At 52.1% G+C, this 19,796-nt stretch overlaps 1 protein-coding gene across 4 annotated transcripts in view; it reads left to right on the forward strand.

Annotated features, from left to right (window-relative positions):
• SLC29A1 (solute carrier family 29 (equilibrative nucleoside transporter), member 1) overlaps positions 1 to 8,575 on the forward strand; it is a 13,034-nt gene extending 4,459 nt beyond the window's left edge. The window contains exons 2-14 of one of the 4 annotated variants that reach the window (XM_011986840.1): positions 485 to 591; positions 1,686 to 1,768; positions 3,801 to 3,882; positions 4,000 to 4,202; positions 4,318 to 4,457; positions 4,758 to 4,892; positions 4,979 to 5,076; positions 5,208 to 5,286; positions 5,771 to 5,868; positions 6,415 to 6,523; positions 6,758 to 6,843; positions 7,220 to 7,419; positions 7,831 to 8,575. In XM_011986840.1, the coding sequence (XP_011842230.1) occupies positions 1,740 to 1,768; positions 3,801 to 3,882; positions 4,000 to 4,202; positions 4,318 to 4,457; positions 4,758 to 4,892; positions 4,979 to 5,076; positions 5,208 to 5,286; positions 5,771 to 5,868; positions 6,415 to 6,523; positions 6,758 to 6,843; positions 7,220 to 7,419; positions 7,831 to 7,942 (1,371 nt within the window). In that variant the 5' untranslated portion in view covers positions 485 to 591; positions 1,686 to 1,739 and the 3' untranslated portion in view covers positions 7,943 to 8,575. Of the gene's footprint in view, positions 1 to 122; positions 592 to 1,685; positions 1,769 to 3,800; positions 3,883 to 3,999; positions 4,203 to 4,317; positions 4,458 to 4,757; positions 4,893 to 4,978; positions 5,077 to 5,207; positions 5,287 to 5,770; positions 5,869 to 6,414; positions 6,524 to 6,757; positions 6,844 to 7,219; positions 7,420 to 7,830 lie in introns of those variants that run through there. The other 3 variants (XM_011986839.1, XM_011986838.1, XM_011986841.1) reach the window with 3 other exon arrangements.
• The last annotated feature ends 11,221 nt before the right edge of the window (positions 8,576 to 19,796 follow it).

The following is a 19,796-nucleotide window of genomic DNA, read 5'->3' on the forward strand; positions in this document are numbered from 1 at the left end:
AAAAAAAAAAAAAAAAAAGAAAATGTAAATATGGTTATTCACCACTCTGGTGCCTAGGACAGTGCCTGGCTAGCATGCAGAGGTCCTCAGTAAATATTTGTTGAAGGGGTGATTGCAGGAATCCTTCTGCCTCCATCTGGAGGTGTGGGCTGAGGGGCCGAGGAGGACCTCTGAGAGCTTGGAGTTTCCCCAGCGAGGGTTGAGAGGAACTACAGGGAAGTGGGAGAGCCCATAGAATGTCTCACGGTGCCCAGCTGCTTCTGTTTGTCTGAGTGGGCCCTGGAGCAATGCTGCACCTGTGAGAGCTCCCCTGCTGAGACTCCCTGTTCTCTTATCTCCCAAGCGACAGGGGTGGCTTTTTATCTCCTGGGTGTGCTTCTGCTTCTTTGCTTGCAAGCCTTCTCAGAATGGGGCCCCAGGAAGCCTGAGGGACTTTCTCCTGATATGCCCTGTGCCACCTTTTTCATTCTGGATCCGCACCCAGGAGCCTGTGGACAAGGCCCATTGCCTGAGCCTGAACTAGGAGCACCTCCTAGGGACTGCCCAGGCTTGCTCTGCTCTGACCCTTCCGCTGGCCAGTCTGGGCACCTGGTAAGTGCCCAGAAAGGGAGTGAGGGGAAGCTGTCCTTTCACCCCAAACAGCAAGGCCTGGGCCCAGCTAGGCCTGAGTGTGGGGGATGTGTCAGTGCACATCTGCCTGGCTTAACATGCCATCCAATGGGAAAACTGTTGAATCGGGTGGTGCCAGGGGGTCTTCCCCTACACAAATAGGGAGCAGGAGAGGGACGCTGAGGGAGAAGGATAGGAGCTTTGGGATCCACCCCTCCAATCTTCTTTACAAGGTCACTCTCAGAAAGGGGAAGAGGACAGGGGCCTGTGACGGAGGAACTAAGGGAGGACTAGGTGACCCTAGGGTCAGGAGGTGGGAGGAGGAAGGACTGTACCCCCACATCCATTATGAAATATTTTCCTGGAAAACCAGCCAGCAACTAGGAAGCTCCTGGGCAGTGGCTGGAAAGAAAGGTTAAGGTGCCAACAGCAGAGAAGCTGGAATCTGGGGTGCCTCCAGGAGAGGACAGCCCCCACTCTAGCCGTGAATCCAGGGGCTTCCCAGGGAGGGTGGAGAGACCAGACTTGTGGAGAGGGGCCTGGGGAGCCTCTGGTTTGGCCTCAGCCATCATCGCCGTTGTCTCAGCTGCTGCAGATCTGCCTGTTCTGTGTCCTTCCTCCTCCTCCTCCCCCGACCTCTTTGCTGTGTCTCCTCCATTTGTCTCCCTTCTTCCCTTGTCATCACTGTCCCTGACCCCTCTCGTCCTCTTCCCTGCCTTCTTTGACTGTCTTTCCCTCCCTCCCATCATCTTTCCTCCTCCTTCCCTCCTGCTCTCCACCCTCCTGTTTCCCAGCTTATAAACTGCTTCGGCTGCTGGATAAAAATAGCGGTGGCAGCGGCCAGGCCGGGAGCCAGGTAGAGTCTGAGCAGGCAGGGGGGCCGTGCAGGACTGGCCTGCCGGGCCAGGGGGCTGGGTGGGGGTCAAGTTGAGTGGTCCTGAGGGCAGGGTACAGAGGGGGTCTTAGTGGACCTCCTCGACTGGCCTGTTCTGTCAGCCCTGCCCCCTCTCCCCCTAAGAGCCTGAGGAGGCCTGTGGCAGGGCCAAGACAGGGCCTTACACTGTTCCTGCCCCCAGCAGGCCCCTGAGGGAGGGAGCTGTCAGCCAGGCAAAACCCAGAACATCATCGCCATGACAACCAGTCACCAGCCTCAGGACAGGTAAGGGGTAGGGGGCTGGGCTGTGGATCCAGGGAATGGGTTTTCAGGGATCTGGGTGCGGTGTCCTTTGGAATTGGGGGTTGCCACTGCTGGCTGGCCTTCTAGCCAGGTAGCTATGAGTCAGGTCTGCATCAGGGGCGGAGACCCCTTGTGCCTTGGCTGGGTGCTGGCTGGGGGGTCTGCGGGAAGGGCAGGATGCGTGGGCAGCAGTCCCTCCCTGGCGTGTCTGTGTTTCCACTGTTGCTCTCCAGCCAGTTAGCGGCTTCTGGCTCCTCCTGCCACCACTGTGGGGAGATACTTGCCTCACCCCTCCTTCCAATGCACATCTGGCAGAACTGCCCTTGGGCCTCTGCCTTAGATGACCTGGCCCACCCTGGTTCTTGATCTGATCTTCTCAATTCCCCGCCTCTGGAGCCTGTGAATTCCCAATCAAGTTAGACTTGCAGTTATGACTGTGAATATGTATTTTGGAAGAGGAGGCTGTAGCTTAATTCAATTTCTTAAAGGGATCTGGGACCCAAGAAGGCTGAGGAAGTGATGCCTGAGATCCAAAGCTCCTTCAAAGCATCAGGCTCTGTCCTTCCCTCCAGCTGAGGCCCCAGAAACCTATCACGTCTGCCCTACCCATCTCATCTCCCTCCTGTGCCAAAGGCTATGAAACTAGGCCACTTGTGCCTGTGGGGGCTTTGAGCATGTAGCTTAATGTCTCTGGGACTGTTTTCCAACCTGTAAAATAGAACTAAAAGTATCTACTTCCCAGGAAGTGGATCTAGAAGTAAGGGAATTTAAGGAGGCATGGCAGTAAGTCCAGGCCCCAGGGTGCTTCCCTGCCTCCTGTGTTTCATTCCCAGGCTGCCTGCCCAGTCTATCCCCACCTCTGCTCTCCTGTGGGCAGTTCCCTGAAGCCCTCACTGTCTCCATTTGCCTTATTGCACAGCTCAGTCATTTCACAGCGCCCCCCGCCCCGATCCTCTCTCCTTTGTGACTTTGGGAGTTTTTCCTTCCACTCTGGGCCTCCGAATCAAGCCTTTAGCTTCTCCAAGGGAAGCGTGTATATGAGGGGGTTGGGGGACTGCAGTTGCATTAACTTAGATGTGCTCACGTGGGGCACTCACCACTCCATCCCTGTGTGAGGCCTGCCAGCCGTCCAGGCTCCTGCGCTCTGGCCAGGCCTGTCTTCTCACTGCCTTGGGCTTTATCCCTGCCATCTCTGAAAAGAGCTGGTGTTGGCTCTGGGGAGGGTGTGCAGACCCAACGGGAGATCTGCATGGGCTGGGCTGGGGTTACTCAGCTTTTAGGCAAGGCCTACTTGGGAGAAGCTGGCCTGACCCGGAAGGGCCTAGAAGTATAGGGCCTGGGGCATTTTCCTGGCCAAAGGAGGGCAGCCCTTATTTATACCCTGAGGCCCAGATGATCTCCAGTGGCCCCATACCTCCTGGCCTGCCCTGGGTGGTATGAACTACAAAGTTCTGTTTGGCCAGGAAGAAAACAGCTCTAAGGCCCTCTCTTCACAGCGGCCCTGAGGCACCCTGCCCGCCTGCCCCTGTAGGTTCAGAATAGTATGGGAGTTTCTCAACCTCAGAATCCTCTCTGGGGAGCAACACAGTCCCTGACCAGACAGCATAATTACTTCCAGCCTGCCTGGTGGGGGTGGAAGACACTTGCTGCTTGCTTTCTCACTCATCCACCCGCCCTCAGCCCTTCGGGAGGATTTCCAAAACCATCTCCGGATGTGTGGGTCACACTGGTTCCCAGCCTGCAGAGTCCCCCAGGCCTTCCAGGACTGATAACTATGGTCCTGTCAGCCATGCCATTCAGTCCTACGACCCTGACCCCCTCCCCACCCCGAATTCCAACAAGCCGTGTACCCTTTTCTCCCCCCACACCCGTAAGAGGACACGTGCAAATGGACACAAACACAGATGCCCTGGGACCTAGAGAGACTGAGGATGGACAGGGGCTTCCCTGGGGCTCATCGTGGAATGGGGCAGGATGGTGCGTCACTTGGCCCCTCTTTCCTCCCCCATTGCAGATACAAAGCTGTCTGGCTTATCTTCTTCATGCTGGGTCTGGGAACGCTGCTCCCATGGAATTTTTTCATGACGGCCACTCAGGTGAGGCCTGAGGGACTGGGCTCCATGGGGCATTGCCCACTGTGCCTGCAGGATCTGACTCTGTGCTGGTAGGCACAGGGAGAGAGATTTCAACACTCCTCTCTGCAACTCCTGCAGTATTTCACAAACCGCCTGGACATGTCCCAGAATGTGTCCTTGGTCACTGCTGAACTGAGCAAGGACGCCCAGGCGTCAGCCGCCCCTGCAGCACCCTTGCCTGAGCGGAACTCTCTCAGTGTCATCTTCAACAATGTCATGACCCTATGTGCCATGCTGCCCCTGCTGTTATTCACCTACCTCAACTCCTTCCTGCATCAGAGGTGAGTGCCCACCCCCTCCCCAGCCCCCAGCCTGACCCTCACTGTGTCTTGCACCCCCTTGGCTGAGCCCCAGCTTTGCCCACTTGTTTCCGCCACCCTTGGCCTCTCCCGGCAGGATCCCTCAGTCCATACGGATCCTGGGCAGCCTGGTGGCCATCCTGCTGGTGTTTCTGATCACCGCCATCCTGGTGAAGGTGCAGCTGGATGCTCTGCCCTTCTTTGTCATCACCATGATCAAGATCGTACTCATTAACTGTAAGCTGGGCCAGGAAGGGGCCTGTGGGAGGAGGCGTGCCCAACTACCCCCACTCTTTTTTCAGACCCACTGTTAGCCAGAGAGAAGCCCAGCCTCTGCCTGAAGGGAGTGGATGCTGTGAGCAGTTGGGATTCAGAGGCCTGAGTGGGCCTGGACCAGGGCTGGGAGGGGGCGGAGAGAAGGGCAGCTCAGCCTCAAGGCCCACCGAGAGTAAAGTAGGAATCACAGGGACCTGTCTTCTTGGGCACCCCCAACCGCCAACCCTAGCTCCCCTGCTCATGCCCACCCTGTTTCCCCAGCGTTTGGTGCCATCCTGCAGGGCAGCCTGTTTGGTCTGGCTGGCCTCCTGCCTGCCAGCTACACGGCCCCCATCATGAGTGGCCAGGGCCTAGCAGGCTTCTTTGCCTCCGTGGCCATGATCTGCGCTATTGCCAGTAAGTCCGGCTGTCTACCTGCCCAGTGCCCTGGTGTGGTGGGGAGAAGGGATGGGGCCTATCTCTGATCACTGACACCACCCCAGGTGGCTCGGAGCTATCAGAAAGTGCCTTTGGCTACTTTATCACAGCCTGTGCTGTTATCATTTTGACCATCATCTGTTACCTGGGCCTGCCCCGCCTGGTGAGTAAATGGAGGGAGCTGGGGTTTGGGGTATACAGGTCTGGGGTGTTCTAAGGACAAAACCTGAAGGAGGCTGGGATTCTGGAGATTCTGCCTGTGAATCCACCTCCCCCGTCTCCCTTACTTGATAGGAATTCTACCGCTACTACCAGCAGCTTAAGCTCGAAGGACCCGGGGAGCAGGAGACCAAGTTGGACCTCATTAGCAAAGGTCTGAAGAGCCTGAGGAAGCTGGGGTGGAGGATGGTATACCAGGCGGGGGAGAGCACGAGCAAAGAGAACAAAGATGAGTGCACTGTGTTAGCTAGCAGCCCTGAGCCAGAGGAGGACCGAAGGACTGGGGTGGGGAGAGGAAGACAATAGGAAATAAGGGCCGGCAATGATAAAATGGGGGCAGATCCTGGATGACCTTGAACGCCTGAGGTGTTTGGACTAAAGGCAGTGGGAAGCAATTTCAGATTCCTCAGTGAGGAATAACATGACCTGAGGCTCCTGGGAGAGGCCAGGCCCCCGGGACTTGAGCTGTAGGGATTTGGAGGCGAGGTCTGGTTTAGGGTTAGGGTGCAGCTGGGACTGGTTTGGGACTGGTTAAGGAGGCGTCTACTTTCTAGTGATCCCAGTCCTTTTGGGGAATGTTTGTGTTGTCTTCTGTTGCTCTGTCCTCCCCACAACTTGGAGATTCTTCCACCCCGCAGGAGAGGAGCCAAGAGCAGGCAAAGAGGAGTCTGGAGTTTCAGTTTCCAACTCTCAGCCCACCAACGAAAGCCACTCTATCAAAGCCATCCTGAAAAATGTATGTAGGGAAGGTTATCCTACCTTCTACCTCTTGTCCTCTCTCTCCTCCTTTTGCTCCCTCCCTCTGCCACCCATCTCCTCCCTTTCTGACCTGAGAGTGGTCACTCCTGGATTCTTTTGTGTGTGCGTGTGTGCCCCCCATGTGTGCATGCCAGGGGTGGGGTTCGTGGTTCCTTTTTTTTTTTTTTTTCTGAGACAGAGTTTCATTCTTGTTGCCCAGGCAGGAGTGCAATGGCACAATCTCCACTCGCTATAACCTCTATCTCCCGAGTTCAAGTGATTCTCCTGCCTCAGCCTCCCAAGTCGCTGAGATTACAGGCATATGCCACCATACCCAGCTAATTTTTTGTATTTAGTAGAGACGGGGTTTCACCAGGTCAAGCTGGTGTCAAACTCCTGACCTCAGGTGATCTACTCACCTTGGCCTCCCGAAGTGCTGGGATTACAGGCGTGAGCCACCGTGTCCGGCCCGGATCCGTGGTTCTTTAATGCACAGCCACCATGAAGACACAGGCACCTGGGTGACTCTACCCCTTCTATCTAGATCTCAGTCCTGGCTTTCTCTGTCTGCTTCATCTTCACTATCACCATTGGGATGTTTCCAGCCGTGACTGTTGAGGTCAAGTCCAGCATTGCAGGCAGCAGCACCTGGGGTGAGGAGGCCACAGGTTCCCAGGATGGGAACAGACAGGATCTTGAGCTGGGCTGGAAGTAGGGAAGAGAGGGAGCCTGGGTCACCTTCTCCCCATTTCCTGGGTCCATTTGCCCTTCCCTGGGCTGGAAGCATCTTCTCCATTTTACTGTTGGGGAAGCTGAGGCCCAGTGAAGGTTAGGTTTGCTATACCTGCCTCTGAGCCTGATAACCACCCATTCGTCTCCTCTTCCAGAACGTTACTTCATTCCTGTGTCCTGTTTCTTGACTTTCAATATCTTTGACTGGTTGGGCCGGAGCCTCACAGCTGTATTCATGTGGGTAAGTGGAGGAAGAGGGCCCCAGGCCCCTGTGGGAAGTAAGAGTCGAGACTGGACCCAGAGAGGGAACCCAAGAAAGTATGGTAGTAGGGGGACCATTTGTTTTAAAGTCGAGGCATAATTTATGTATAGTTAAGTACAAGTCTTAAGTGTACAACTTAATGAATATATATATATGCATACCTGCCCAGATCGAGATATAGAATATTTCCAGCATTCCAGAAGGTTCCACCATGCCCCTTTCAAGAGTAACCCCCTAAGGCGAACCAGGCTTTGAGGTTTCAGTTCAGGTCCTGAGAGGCCCCAGATGGATCCTTGGGGGCCTGGTTGTGCCCTGGGGTGGTGGCCTGGGCTGAGGCCCTGCCTGGTGCCCACAGCCCGGGAAGGACAGCCGCTGGCTGCCAAGCCTGGTGCTGGCCCGGCTGGTGTTTGTGCCGCTGCTGCTGCTGTGCAACATCAAGCCCCGCCACTACCTGACTGTGGTCTTCGAGCACGATGCCTGGTTCATCTTCTTCATGGCCGCCTTTGCCTTCTCCAACGGCTACCTCGCCAGCCTCTGCATGTGCTTCGGGCCCAAGTGAGTAGGGCTGGCAGGGAACTTGGTGGCATCAGACAGGATCTAGAGTTCCAGTAGGGGACACTCAGTAGAGGGAGGGCAAAAGGAGAGTCCCTGCTCCCAGAGCTGAAAGGAGAGATGGCTCAGGAGGGGCTCCTAGGCTGAGGGGATAGTGACTGCAGTGGAGGTGGGTGTCCAGGCTTACTTGGGTGTAGGTGGAGACGGGCTCGCAGGAAAGAGTGAAAGACAACCCCACCATACACATTCCCTCAAGGAGGAGAAGCCAGGTTGGGGTTAGGCAGCTAGGATGGGTTGATCAGCAGAATGAGGTTCGACAGTGAAGTCACCCCACCCCACCCCTCCTTCCAGCCAGAGGCTCTGGGCTGGGGTACAGCCATTCTGAGGTAGCCGTGCCCTTCCTTCCCCACTTAGGAAAGTGAAGCCGGCTGAGGCGGAGACCGCAGGAGCCATCATGGCCTTCTTCCTGTGTCTGGGTCTGGCACTGGGGGCTGTTTTCTCCTTCCTGTTCCGGGCAATTGTGTGACAAAGGATGGATGGACAGAAGGACTGCCTGCCTCCCTCCCTGTCTGCCTTCTGCCCTTCCTTCTGCCAGGGGTGAGCCTCACTGGTCTGGAGGTTTTTCTTCTAACTGACTTCTGCTTTCCACGGCGTGTGCTGGGCCCAGATCTCCAGGCCCTGGGGAGGGAGCCTTTGGACAGACAGTGGGGACATTGTGGGCTTGGGGCTCAGAGTGGAGGGACGGGGTGTAGCCTCGGCATCTGCTTGAGTTTCTCCACTCTTGGCTCTGACTGATCCCTGCTCGTGCAGGCCAGCGGAGGCTCTTGGGCTTGGAGAACACGTGTGTCTCTGTGTGTGTGTCTGTGTGTCTGTGTCAGTGTCTGCCAGACTGTCCGCCTGTCCCGGGGTGGCTAGGAGCTGGGTCTGACCGTTGTATGGTTTGACCTGATATACCCCCTACCTCCGTTCTCCCCTGCGCCGCCTCCTCTGTGTTCTCTCCATGTCCCCCTCCCAGCTCCCCATGCCCAGTTCCTACCCATCATGTACCCTGTACAGTTGCCACGTTACTGCCTTTTTTTAAAATATATTTGACAGAAACCAGGTGCCTTCAGAGGCTCTCTGATTCAAATAAAGCTTTCTTGTTTTTTTCTCCTTGGCTCCCTGTGTCCTCCAGCCGTGGCTTCATGCCCTGGAGTGGGTAGAGGGCTGGCAGCCTGAGTCCGGGAGATGAGCATGACCCAGCTGGGCCCTGGCCAGGACTGGACCTGGGTCCAAGGGCCCGGGGGTGGGGAGTAGGGGGTGGGTAGTCCTCCTGGCCTCAGAGGGGCTGCAATGCCCCCTGCTGGGGCCATAGGGGAGGGACAGGCCTAGAACCAGAACACCAAGACTATTAGCCAAGACAGAGAGAACAGGTTTTTCTTTGCTTCATAGAACAGAGGATGGAGATAGCTCCCCATCTTTCCTTTGTCTTCACTGCCACCCCCTCCACTCTGTCCCCAGCCCCAGCAATGAACTCTACAAAACTGGCCAGCTCCTGGCCGCACTCCCACACCACCAGGCAGGAAGAGGCTGAGGCCTGAGGGTTCTCCCCTACCTGGCAACCAGCCCTGACATCAAAGCTCAGCCTGCCAGACTTCCTGGGGAACAAGGGGCCTGTGTGTCCACACAGTGAAACCAACCCTCCCCTTCTCAACCCAAACTCTGGCCTAGGGAGGAGTGGGTTGATATGGAACTATGAGAGTGTCTCAGTGGAGAGGGCCCTGCCACTGGGACTCCCATCTCAAGAATGACCTCCTGACTGGAAGTGGGACCAGAGCTCTGGCCACAGTGCAGCACCCCTGCAATTTGCACCCCCTACCCTCCCACAAGTCTCAGACTTCTCCCAGAAAGCAGAAGACATTCCTGAATTCTCAGTGCGGGCTGCTCACTCAGCCCTGGCCGGCGGATGGCTACAGAGTTGGCACCTTTGTCAGTCCTTCCTTTCTCACTGGAGTTTAATTTAATTGAGAACTTCAGGCCTCATTAAGGGCTGTTAGCGCATTTTTAAGGCTCTTTGATGAGCTCTGAAGCCCTAATGGAGTAGCTAAGTATACCAGGGCACTGGGAACTGAAGTTCATATGCTATTAATCTTTTGTCAGACCAGAGTATTTATCTGAGGTGCTGGAAAACAAGGCATTCCTTTTGGATCAGGTTCAAAAGCTGAGGGGTTCCCTGAGTATCCTTCCCCCAGTCTGCAGTGCTGTTTGGCAGTAAGTCAAGCTGAACGTACAAACCTGAGCTCTTTCTTGTCCTCAGTCCTCTCATTGTACCCAAGCCCCAAAGAGCCCTATGGGTTTCCTTCCTCAGCACCAGCAGTGCCTCAGAATTCTGTATTTCTTCCTAAGGTTGCTTTACCACCTCCTGCCTGACCCATTGGGACTTCCAGGTCTCTTCCAGTCCATTCCACACATGGCCACAAGAATAATCTGAAAGCGAATCTAGCAGGTGCTGCTTGCTCTCTGGAGCGTGCGTCTGTGTCCTGAGCGTTTTCTGATCCTCCACCACCGACAGCCAGTTTGTGCAATTTCTTTGCACCTCAGAGCTTTCATAATGTTGTGACTTCTATCTTGTTCTTATCTTACTCCAGCTACCACTGTCATGTTTTTGAGCTTAGGGTGTACTTTTTACTCCTATTTTGGCTTTTCAAGCTATGTCATACCTGCCTCCCAGAGGTACTTGGAAAATGTTGGCTTGATGGCACGTGCCTTATCCCAAGGCAGAATTCATCTCCACAGTCCTCACATGCCCCACTCCAGCCATGTGGTAGCAGGCCTTGCTTGTGACCCTGGGATAGAGGTGGGGATGCTAAGTAGGTTCCTCTCAACCCCAGCACTGATTTGAAAGGGAAAACTAGGATACAGTTCCTTTCTCCCTTCCTGTACTTAAATTGATGTTGAAGGAAATTACTAGAGTATTTTCTCCCCAAAACTTTAAAACACAAATGCTAAAAAATGTCAGTCTCTTCCATTCTCCTGACCTCAGTGTTTTCACAGGTCAACCTGGAGGGGGTGAGGAGGTTAGGAAAAGCAGCTCCTAGGCCTCCTGCCCACTCAGCTGCAGGGATGGCTCCCGACCCCAAGTGGGTGCTCGCAGGCCCTACCCTTTGGGGAGCAGGGGTCTCTTCTGGGTCCTCCACCTTCCTGCTAGCACCCTGCTGCCTGTAAAGTAGAGAGGGCTGAGCATGAAAATCCACCAGCTATCCCTGGCTGCCCTGACTTGCTGCTGGTCATCACCTTCCTTCCGTGTCACGTTTCTGCTCAAAACAGTCAATATTTCAACTGCTGTCCCTGGAGTGGCTGCCATTGCAACACAGGAATGTCCCTCTTATTTAATCTTTTATGATGAAATGTTGGGGCTTTAAACAGTTGAAAAGCTAAGAGCCGTAGTAATCAACCATCCTGGAAAACAGAAATGAAGCCTTAGGTATAATCTATGAGTCAGAATGTATCTGTTTATCTATTCTTTGAGGTGAATATGGAAATACCATGGTGGAGGCAATATAAAGCCAGGGCTGGGAAAGCGTTTGAGAAAAGAACCCCAGTTAAGTTTTTGTTTTTACTTTTTTTGGTGGTGGGGGGTGGGATGGCGTTTCACTCTTGTTGCCCAGACTGGAGTGCAATGGCACAATCTCAGCTCACCGCAACTTCCGCCTCCTGGGTTCAAGCAATTCTCCTGCCTCAGCCTCCCAAGTAGCTGGGATTACAGGCATGCATCACCACGCCTGGCTAATTTTGTATTTTTAGTAGAGATGGGGTTGTACCATGTTGGTCAGCCTTGTCTCAAACTGCCGACCTCAGGTAATCCTCCTGCCTTGGCCTCCGAAAGTGCTGGGATTACAGGCGTGAGCCATCGTGCCTGGCTAAAGTGTTTTTGGTTTTCTTTGAGATGGAGTATTGCTCTGTCACCCAGGCTGGAGTGCAGTGGCATGATCTTGTCCTCGCCAAGATCTACTACAGGCTCCACCTCCTGAGTAGCTGGGATTACAGACACGTACCACCACGTCTGGCTATGTTTTGTATTTTTAGTAGACACGGGGTTTCACCATCTTGGCCAAGCTGGTCTCGAACTCCTGACCTTGTGATCTGCCCACCTCTGCCTCCCAAAGTGCTGGGATTACAGATGTGACTGCACCCGGCCCCCAGTTAAAGTTTAACTAGAGTTAAAACTATGACAGTAATTCAAAATGGATGTAAACAGAAAAATGCAGTCACCTTAAGGAAATAGGCCTGTTTGTCCAGCAAGCCCTGCCTGGAAGCCAAGTCTTCACACACAGGAAGAGTGGCAGTCCGCAGGTCAGCCAGCAGATCTGACTCAGAGGCCAGGTTGGTAGTGTCCTCCCAAACCCTTGGGGACCAACTGTTTCCTGGGCAGGTTGGCACTAAGGGTGGAAATGGGCAGAGCCCAACTCCCCCTGGCCCCAACCTCATCAGTGGCCCTGTGTCCCGCCTGGACTCCTCTGGCTCATCTCAGTATGACCTGGCTTCCTGCGTAGATGCTCCCAGGGAGAGGACGTGCCCACTCAGTCTTCTGCATCCTTGGCAGTCCTGGTGCTCGCTGGAAGTGAGCAAGTTGGCGTTCTGGCACCAGACTGCAGGGTGACTGCTAAATGTGAGTCAGCAGGGCGCCACGAAGGCCTCTGTCCTCTCTCCTGGGCTTGCCCCATACCAGCTGTGATCCCAGATTAGTCACTCCTCCCCTAGGCCCCGCCTCCTCGTCCTTACAAGGATATGACATATGTGTTGACTTAAGTAAATTAAGTGTGCGGGAGAGCACGGATGCAGGAGGTGAGGTCCCCAGAGCTACGTGGTGCCATCACTTACCAGGATGAGCCTCAGGACGGCCCTCCCCGCACCGCACGTTCCCCCACCTAGCCTATTCCAGGCTGCTTCCCACCTGCGTTCATTCCCCTCCCCCGTATCTCCAGTCCCCGGAAGCTTCGAGACCCAAGCCTCACTTCCCCTACTCCAGATATTTCCAGCGTGAACCACCACGCGGGTCCCTAAGCCCCGCGGACAGCGGAGAACCATGGGGCTGGGGACGGCGAGAGGGGCGACGGGGACCGGGCCCCTGCCCCATCCCGCCGCGAGAAGCGGAGCCGGTGAGGTCACCCGGTCCGCGCGCCCCCTGGCGGGCGCACAGCCCCACTGCTCTGCGCTTCTGCGTCCTGGCGGGTGGGTGACCAGACTGCGTGTCAGATCCACGCCACTGCCCCGTGTCCGGGTGACCTTGAGCCAGGCTCGTTCCGTCGCAGCGCCACTCATCTGTAAGGCAGGGATAGTCACACTTGCCCTGACAACCGCGTGGGTCGTGAAACTTGTTATTCACTGAACTAGTGAATAACAACGTTACTTGGGCCAGCCACCCCTGTACTCACTGTCTTACATGGCCTTTTCTGATTTGCCAATAACCCTGTAAAGTGATGACTATTGCTATGCTCATTTTACTCCAGAAAACTGAATCTGAAAGGTTAAAGGATGGAAAAATATCCTGTAAGCTGCAAAGCACTAGGTAAATATATTTCTCTCTCTTCTCTCTCTCTCTCTTCTCCCCTTACGAGAGTTCCCAGTCAGTGAAGGGAACAGAAAAATACAAGGCATCATGTGGCACCATAATGCAAATGTGGTCCACCTTCCTCCCTTATTTTGGACACAAGACAACTCTTGTCTTCTCACGTCCTCGGGGAATCCCAAGAATCCTGGGACATTGACCTCTCATATAATCTCACCCAGGTGAAACCAGCAAAGTCCCTCCTGATGTCTAACCTCAGCCCCTCCTGGGTGTGAGCTCCTCTCCACCCAGCAGCACTATCACAGTCCTACCATTCCATCAGCTGGGTGGGGTGGCAGTGAGGCCAGTGAATGGCCCAGAAATCCAGCCCATTGAAACCTACATGCTGAAAAGGAATGACTTCATTTTGGGACAGGCCAGGTGGCAGGCAAAACAGTTAAGTAGATCAGGGTTTTTTGTGGTGCCACCTGCCCCCTGCACTTTCCACTGGCTATAATCTGCTCTGGGATGAACTGATTTGGGGTTAAGTTTTACCTTCTTAGTCAAAAGGGGCCTGGGACACTGAACAATGCCCAAGACAAAAAGGGATGCCTGGTGGGCATGATGACAGGAGGACAGACATTTTGGAATAGGCTGACAATGGTAGCAAGGTAGGACTTAGTCACACCCCTTAGGCCACTGATAAATCCTTAAAAAGTGAGACATAGTCGTATGTGTATTAATAGAGCAGGTTACTAAATTTCTGATTTACAATTCAGGAGTGTCTTAGGCCACAATTACTGGCCCTTTTCTCACTGCACTCCCTTAAGTGATTTTTGTCCTTGCACATGATTTCACCCATCAGCATGATGCCTAGATCTAAGACTGCAACCCAGACCTCTCCTACGTACCCCTCTGCCTACTAGACATCTTTCCTTGGTGCCCTGCCACATGCTTAAAGCAGACCTCCAACCTAGAGTGATCCTCTATCCCTGCTTTCCCCCTAAGCCCCTATGTTCTAGCATTCTTCCTCAGACAAGGCTTATACTCCTCCTCTTCCCCACCCCTGACTGGTCTAGAGAGACCTTCAGCCTCTCTCTTCTCCAAGCTATGTCCTGTGCAGCCTTCAAGTAGTTTATATTTTTCTTGAATAAAGGGCTGCACTCTAGCCTGGGCGACAGAGTGAGACACTGTCTCAAAAAAAGGAAAGAGAAAAAAAGTCTCAAATACAAAAGCATGCAAGCAGTTTTTTGTGTGTTTGTTTTGAACAACACAATTAACAGGTTTGATTTAATAGATTTAACCTGGGCACAGTGGCTCATGCCTGTAATCCCAGCACTTTGGGAGGCCGAGGCGGACGGATCACCTGAGGCCAGGAGTTTGAGACCAGCCTGACCAACATGGAGACACCCTGTCTCTACTAAAAATACAAAATTAGCTGGGTGTGGTGGTGCATGGCTGTAATCCCAGCTACTCGGGAGGCTGAGGCAGGAGAATCGCTTGAACCTGGGAGGTGGAGGTTGTGGTGAGCTGAGATTGCGCTATTGCACTCCAGCCTGGGCAACAAGAGCAAAACTCCGTCTCGAAAAAAAGAAAAAGATTTAACCTAACAACTAGGTTTTTTTTGTTTGTTTGTTTTTTCTCAAGCACATATGGAGCATTTAGAGATATTAACCACCTTCTAAAGTTACAAACAAAGTCTCAAATACAGGCCCAGCACGGTGGCTCATGCCTGTGATCACAGCACTTTGGGAGGCCGACGCTGGTAGATCACTTGAACCCAGGCATTTGAGACCAGTCTAGACAACATGGCAAAATCCCATCTCTACAAAAAAATATTAAACAATCAGCCAGGGCCAGTGACACATGCCTGTAGTTCCAGCTACTTGGGAGGCTGAGGTGGGAGGATCGCTTGAGCCCAGGAGGTTGAGGCTGCAGTGGGCCATCAGCTGGCCACTGCACTCCAGCCTGGGCGACAGAGTGAGACTCTGCCTCAAAAAAGAAAGAAAAAAAAAAGTCTCAAATACAAAAGAGCCAGTAACATACATACCACATTTTATGTCTACAACATAATTAAAGGGTATATAAAAAATAATTGAAAATGCCAGGCGTGGTGGCTCACGCCTGTAATCCCAGCACTTTGGGAGGCCGAGGCGGGTGGATCACAAGGTCAGGAGATGGAGACCATCCTGGCTAACACGATGAAACCCCGTCTCTACTAAAAATGCAAAAAATTAGCCAGGCGTGGTGGCGGGCGCCTGTAGTCCCAGCCACTCGGGAGGCTGAGGCAGGAGAATGGCGTGAACCCGGGAGGCAGAGCTTGCAGTGAGCCGAGATCGTGCTATTGCACTCCAGCCCGGGCGACAGGGCGAGACTCCGCCTCAAAAAAAAAAAAAATTGAAAATGTAAAACACTTTTAAATTAGTTAAAGAAGATACCATAAGAAATCAGAAAATCCTTAAAATTCAATTGTAATAAAAATATTGAATATTATTTGAAATTTGTAATATATGGAAATTTGTGGACTATAGTAAACATAGTACATAAGGAGAAATTTGTAGCCTTAAATCCTTATGTTGGAAAAACAGAAAGGCTGAAATTAACGTGTTAAGTACTAAAGTTAAGAAAATAGAACAAGAACAACAGAACTAGGCAAGGCACTGTGGCTTACACTTATAATCTCAGCACTTTGGGAGGCTGAGGCAGGCGGATCACTTGAGGTCAGGAGTTCCAGACCCCACTGGCCAACATGGTGGAACCCTGTCTCTACTAAAAATACAAAAATATTAGCCAGGCGTGGTGGCGTGCAGGCACACCTGTTGTCCCAGCTACTAGTGAGGCTGAGGCAGGAGAATTACTTGAACCTGGGAGACAGAGGTTGCAGTGAGCCGAGATCGCATCACTGCACTCCAGCCTGGGTGACAGAACGAGACTCTGTCTAAAAAAAAAAAATTAAACAGAAATTAAAGAAGTCGAAAACAAATATATAAATAAGACAAGCAAACCTTTGGTGAAATTGTACAAGAAAAAAGAGATAAGACGTGAAAAACAATTTTAGAAATGAAGACATACTTTATTTTTAAATTTTATTTATTTATTTATTTAAGACAGAGTCTCACCCAGGCTGGAGTGCAGTGGCGTGATCTTGGCTCACTGCAGACTCCGCCTCCTGGGTTCAAGTGATTCTCCTGCCTCAGCCTCTCGAGTAGCTGGTATTACAGGTGCCTGCCACCACGCCTGGCTAATTTTTGTATTTTTAGTGGAGAAGGGGTTTCACCATTTTGGCCAGGCTTGTCTCAAATTCCTGGCCCCCGCCCACCTCGACCTCCCAAAGTGCTGGGATTACAGGTATGAGCCACCTCGCCTGGCAGAAGACATACTTTAGATAGAAAAGAAATTGAAAAGACAAAGTCTTTTGTCTTTTGGTGGCTCACGCCTGTAATTCCAGCACTTTGGGAACCCAAGGCAGAAGGACTGCTTCAGCCCAGGAGTTTGAGACCAGCTTGGGCGACAGCACAAGACTCTGTCTCTACAGATACTTTAAAAAATTAGCTGGGCATGGTGGTTTTATTATTATTATTTTTTTAATTTATAGCAAGTTAGGAATAGAAAGAGTAAATATGTTCAGCTGGGTGCGGGTGGCTCATGCCTGTAATCCCAGCACTTTGGGAGGCCAAGGTGGGAGGATCACTTGAGCCCAGGAGTTTGAGACCAGTCTGGGCAACATAGGGAGACCCCGTCTCTACAAAATAAAAAAATTAGCCAGGCATGGTGGTCCCAGTTACTTGGGGGGTTGAAGTGGCAGGATCCCCTGAGCCTGGGAAGTTGAGGCTGTAGTAAGCTATATACCACTGTACTTCAGCCCCCACAACAGAGCAAGACCCTGGACCTTGTCTCAAAAAAAAAAAAAAGTTCAATGGTGAAGTGTTAGAAGATTTCATTTTCTGATTAGGAATCAGATGGGGATGCCCAGAATCACTATTTCCAGTCATCTTGTTCTGCAGGTCCTAGCTGGTGCATTAAAACAAGAAATAAGAGATACAAGAATCAGAAAAGGATAAACCAAACTGTCATTGTTTTCACATGATACGGCTGTACCTATAAAATATATCAAAACATTTATAGACAAATTAAGAATTAACAAGCTAGCTTACCAACTTGCTGGATCAATAAACAAAAATTCAATTGCTCAATTGCTTTTTGAACTCTCTGGGAAACAGGAAATGAACAAAAATTTCCATTTTCTATGACATCAAAAAAATAACAATACTAACAATACAGTGAGCAAAAATTGTGCAAGAGACTTCTCTTGTGTTCTAGTGGAATGTGAAAATGGAGGCAAAGAGGTGGAGTCCACGCTGGCTGTGCAGACCTGCCCAATTGTCCAATGCATCTGAATGTCAGGTTCACTAGTACTGGAGGGTGTCAGTTCAGGGTATTCCCTCAGGAATTCAGAGAGCTAAGCCTCATGGAACTGGGAAGGCCCAGAAAGTAACGGGACACACCTGGCAGGCACTGAGCTTAAGAGGCTGCTTGTTGTAGGGGTTCAGGGTCCACAGCTACTCTCCATGCTCATATCTCTGATGTCCTGTTGCCCTGAGTTGTTTTATTCATCCACTGAGCTTTATCTAACTCCCCTCAGTGGCCTCTCTGAACCCCAGAGACTCTGTCCAGGCTGAATCTCTGTGCTCCCTGCAAGACTTTACTGAGCTTTATGGAGCTTAGGGGTCTGCAAACGTTTTCTGTAAAAGGCAAGAGAGTAAATGTTTTATGGTTTGCAAGCATTATGGTTTCTGTCACAACTATTGACTTTGACTTTATGGCACAGAAGCAGTCAAAGACAAGGGCTGTGTTTCAACAAAACTTCGTTAAAATTGGCCAGGTGCGGTGGCTCATGCCTGTAATCTCAGCACTTTGGGAGGCTGAGGCAGGCAGATCACCTGAGGTCAGGAGTTCGAAACCAGCCTGGTCAACATGGTGAAACCCCGTCTCTACTAAAAATGCAAAAATTAGCCGGGTGTGGTGGTGGGCGCCTGTAATCCCAGCTACTTGGGAGGCTCAGGCAGGAGAATCGCTTGAACCTGGGAAGTGGAGGTCACAGTAAGCTGAGATCCTGCCACTGCACTCCAGTCTGGGTGATAAGAGTGAGACTCTGTCCCAAAAACCAAAAAACAACAATAAAAAAAAACTTCATGAAAACAGAAATTCAAATTTCATATAATTTTCCCATGTCAAAATAATAACTTTCTTTTGATTTTTTTTTCAACCATTAAAAAGTGTAAAAACCAGCCGGGTGCGGTGGCTCACGCCTGTAATTCCAGCACTTTGGGAGGCCAAGACGGGTGGATCACGAGGTCAGGAGATCGAGACCATCCTGGCTAACATGGTGAAACCCCGTCTCTACCAAAAACAAAAAAAAATTAGCCGGGCGAGGTGGCGGGCGCCTGTAGTCCCAGCTACTCAGGAGGCTGAGGCAGGAGAATGGTGTGAACCCGGGAGGTGGAGCTTGCAGTGAGCCGAGATCGCGCCACTGCACTCCAGCCTGGGCGACTGAGCAAGACTCCGTCTCAAAAAAAAAAAAAAAGTGTAAAAACCATTCTTGGCCCACAGGCCATTCAAAAAACAAACAGCAGGCACACCAGCTGCAGGCCTTGGGTTGTTAATTCCTACTTTAGCTGGCCACCCTCCAACAGCAGAAGGTTGGGCTGGGCCTAGGAGGTTTCATAGAGGAATAAAAGGGATCTTGGGAACATTGGTGGTTCCAAGTGCTGCTGGGAATAAGGCTTCGGAAGACGTAGTGTTTTTTTTGTTTTTTGGTTTTTTTTTTTGAGACAGAGTCTCCCTCTTGTTGTCCAGGCTGGAGTGCAATGGCGCAATCATGGCTCACTGCAATCTCTGCCTCCTGGGTTCAAGCGATTCTCGTGCCTCAGCCTACTGAGTAGCTGGGATTACAGGCGTGTGCCACCATACCAGGCTAATTTTGTATTTTTAGTAGAGACGGGGTTTCTCCATGTTAGTCAGGCTGGTCTCAAACTACTGACCTCAGGTGATCCACCCGCCTTGGCCTCCCAAAAGTCTGGGATTACAGGCATGAGCCACCCGTGCCCAGTCTGGAAGATGTAGTTTTAAGCCTGTCTTTAATAACCTTCACTTCTCTCACCCTTAAGGTCAGAACTTCTTATCAGTGGCATTTGCAGCCCTCTCTGACCTAACCCCCATCTGCAGGGCTACTTTCAACTCCTTGTGCTTCCCTTTGGGGTTCCTGAGCTATAGTTCCTCTAGTGGGGCTCTGTGCCTTTCCATGCTTTCCATGTCATGGCCTGGCTAGCCATGGTCCTAAGACTGCTCCCTTTCCCAAGCTGAGCTGAGGGCCTCTGCTGCTTCTCCCATCCTCCTATGGTTCACACTTGGCCTGCTGTAGCCTTCAGTGTGTTGAGGGCTCCCAGTCCTGTGTACGCACCTCTGCATCCCCAGGATCTCCAAGGATGGAGCTTGTGGACACAGGTAGGCGGTGTCCTGAAAGGCTTCCTGGAAGAGAAAGTGTAATTTGTTTTTTGTTTTTTTGTTTGAGACGGAGTCTCACTGTGCCACCTAGGCTGGAGTGCAGCGGTGTGATCTCGGCTCACTGCAACCTCTGCTGCCCGGGTTCAAGTGATTCTCCTGCCTCAGCCTCCCAAGTAGCTGGGACTACAGGTGGGCGCTACCATGCCCGGCTAATTTTTGTATTTTTAGTAAAGACAGGTTTCACCATAGTGGCCAGGCTGGTCTTGAACTCCTGACCTCGTGATCCGCTGGCCTCGGCCTCCCAAAATGCTGGAATTACAGGCATGAGCCACCGCACCCGGCCCTTTTT

The sequence above is a fragment of the Mandrillus leucophaeus genome, unplaced genomic scaffold (genome assembly GCF_000951045.1).
Source record: "Mandrillus leucophaeus isolate KB7577 unplaced genomic scaffold, Mleu.le_1.0 Scaffold3, whole genome shotgun sequence".
In the NCBI taxonomy this organism is placed as follows: domain Eukaryota; kingdom Metazoa; phylum Chordata; class Mammalia; order Primates; family Cercopithecidae; genus Mandrillus; species Mandrillus leucophaeus.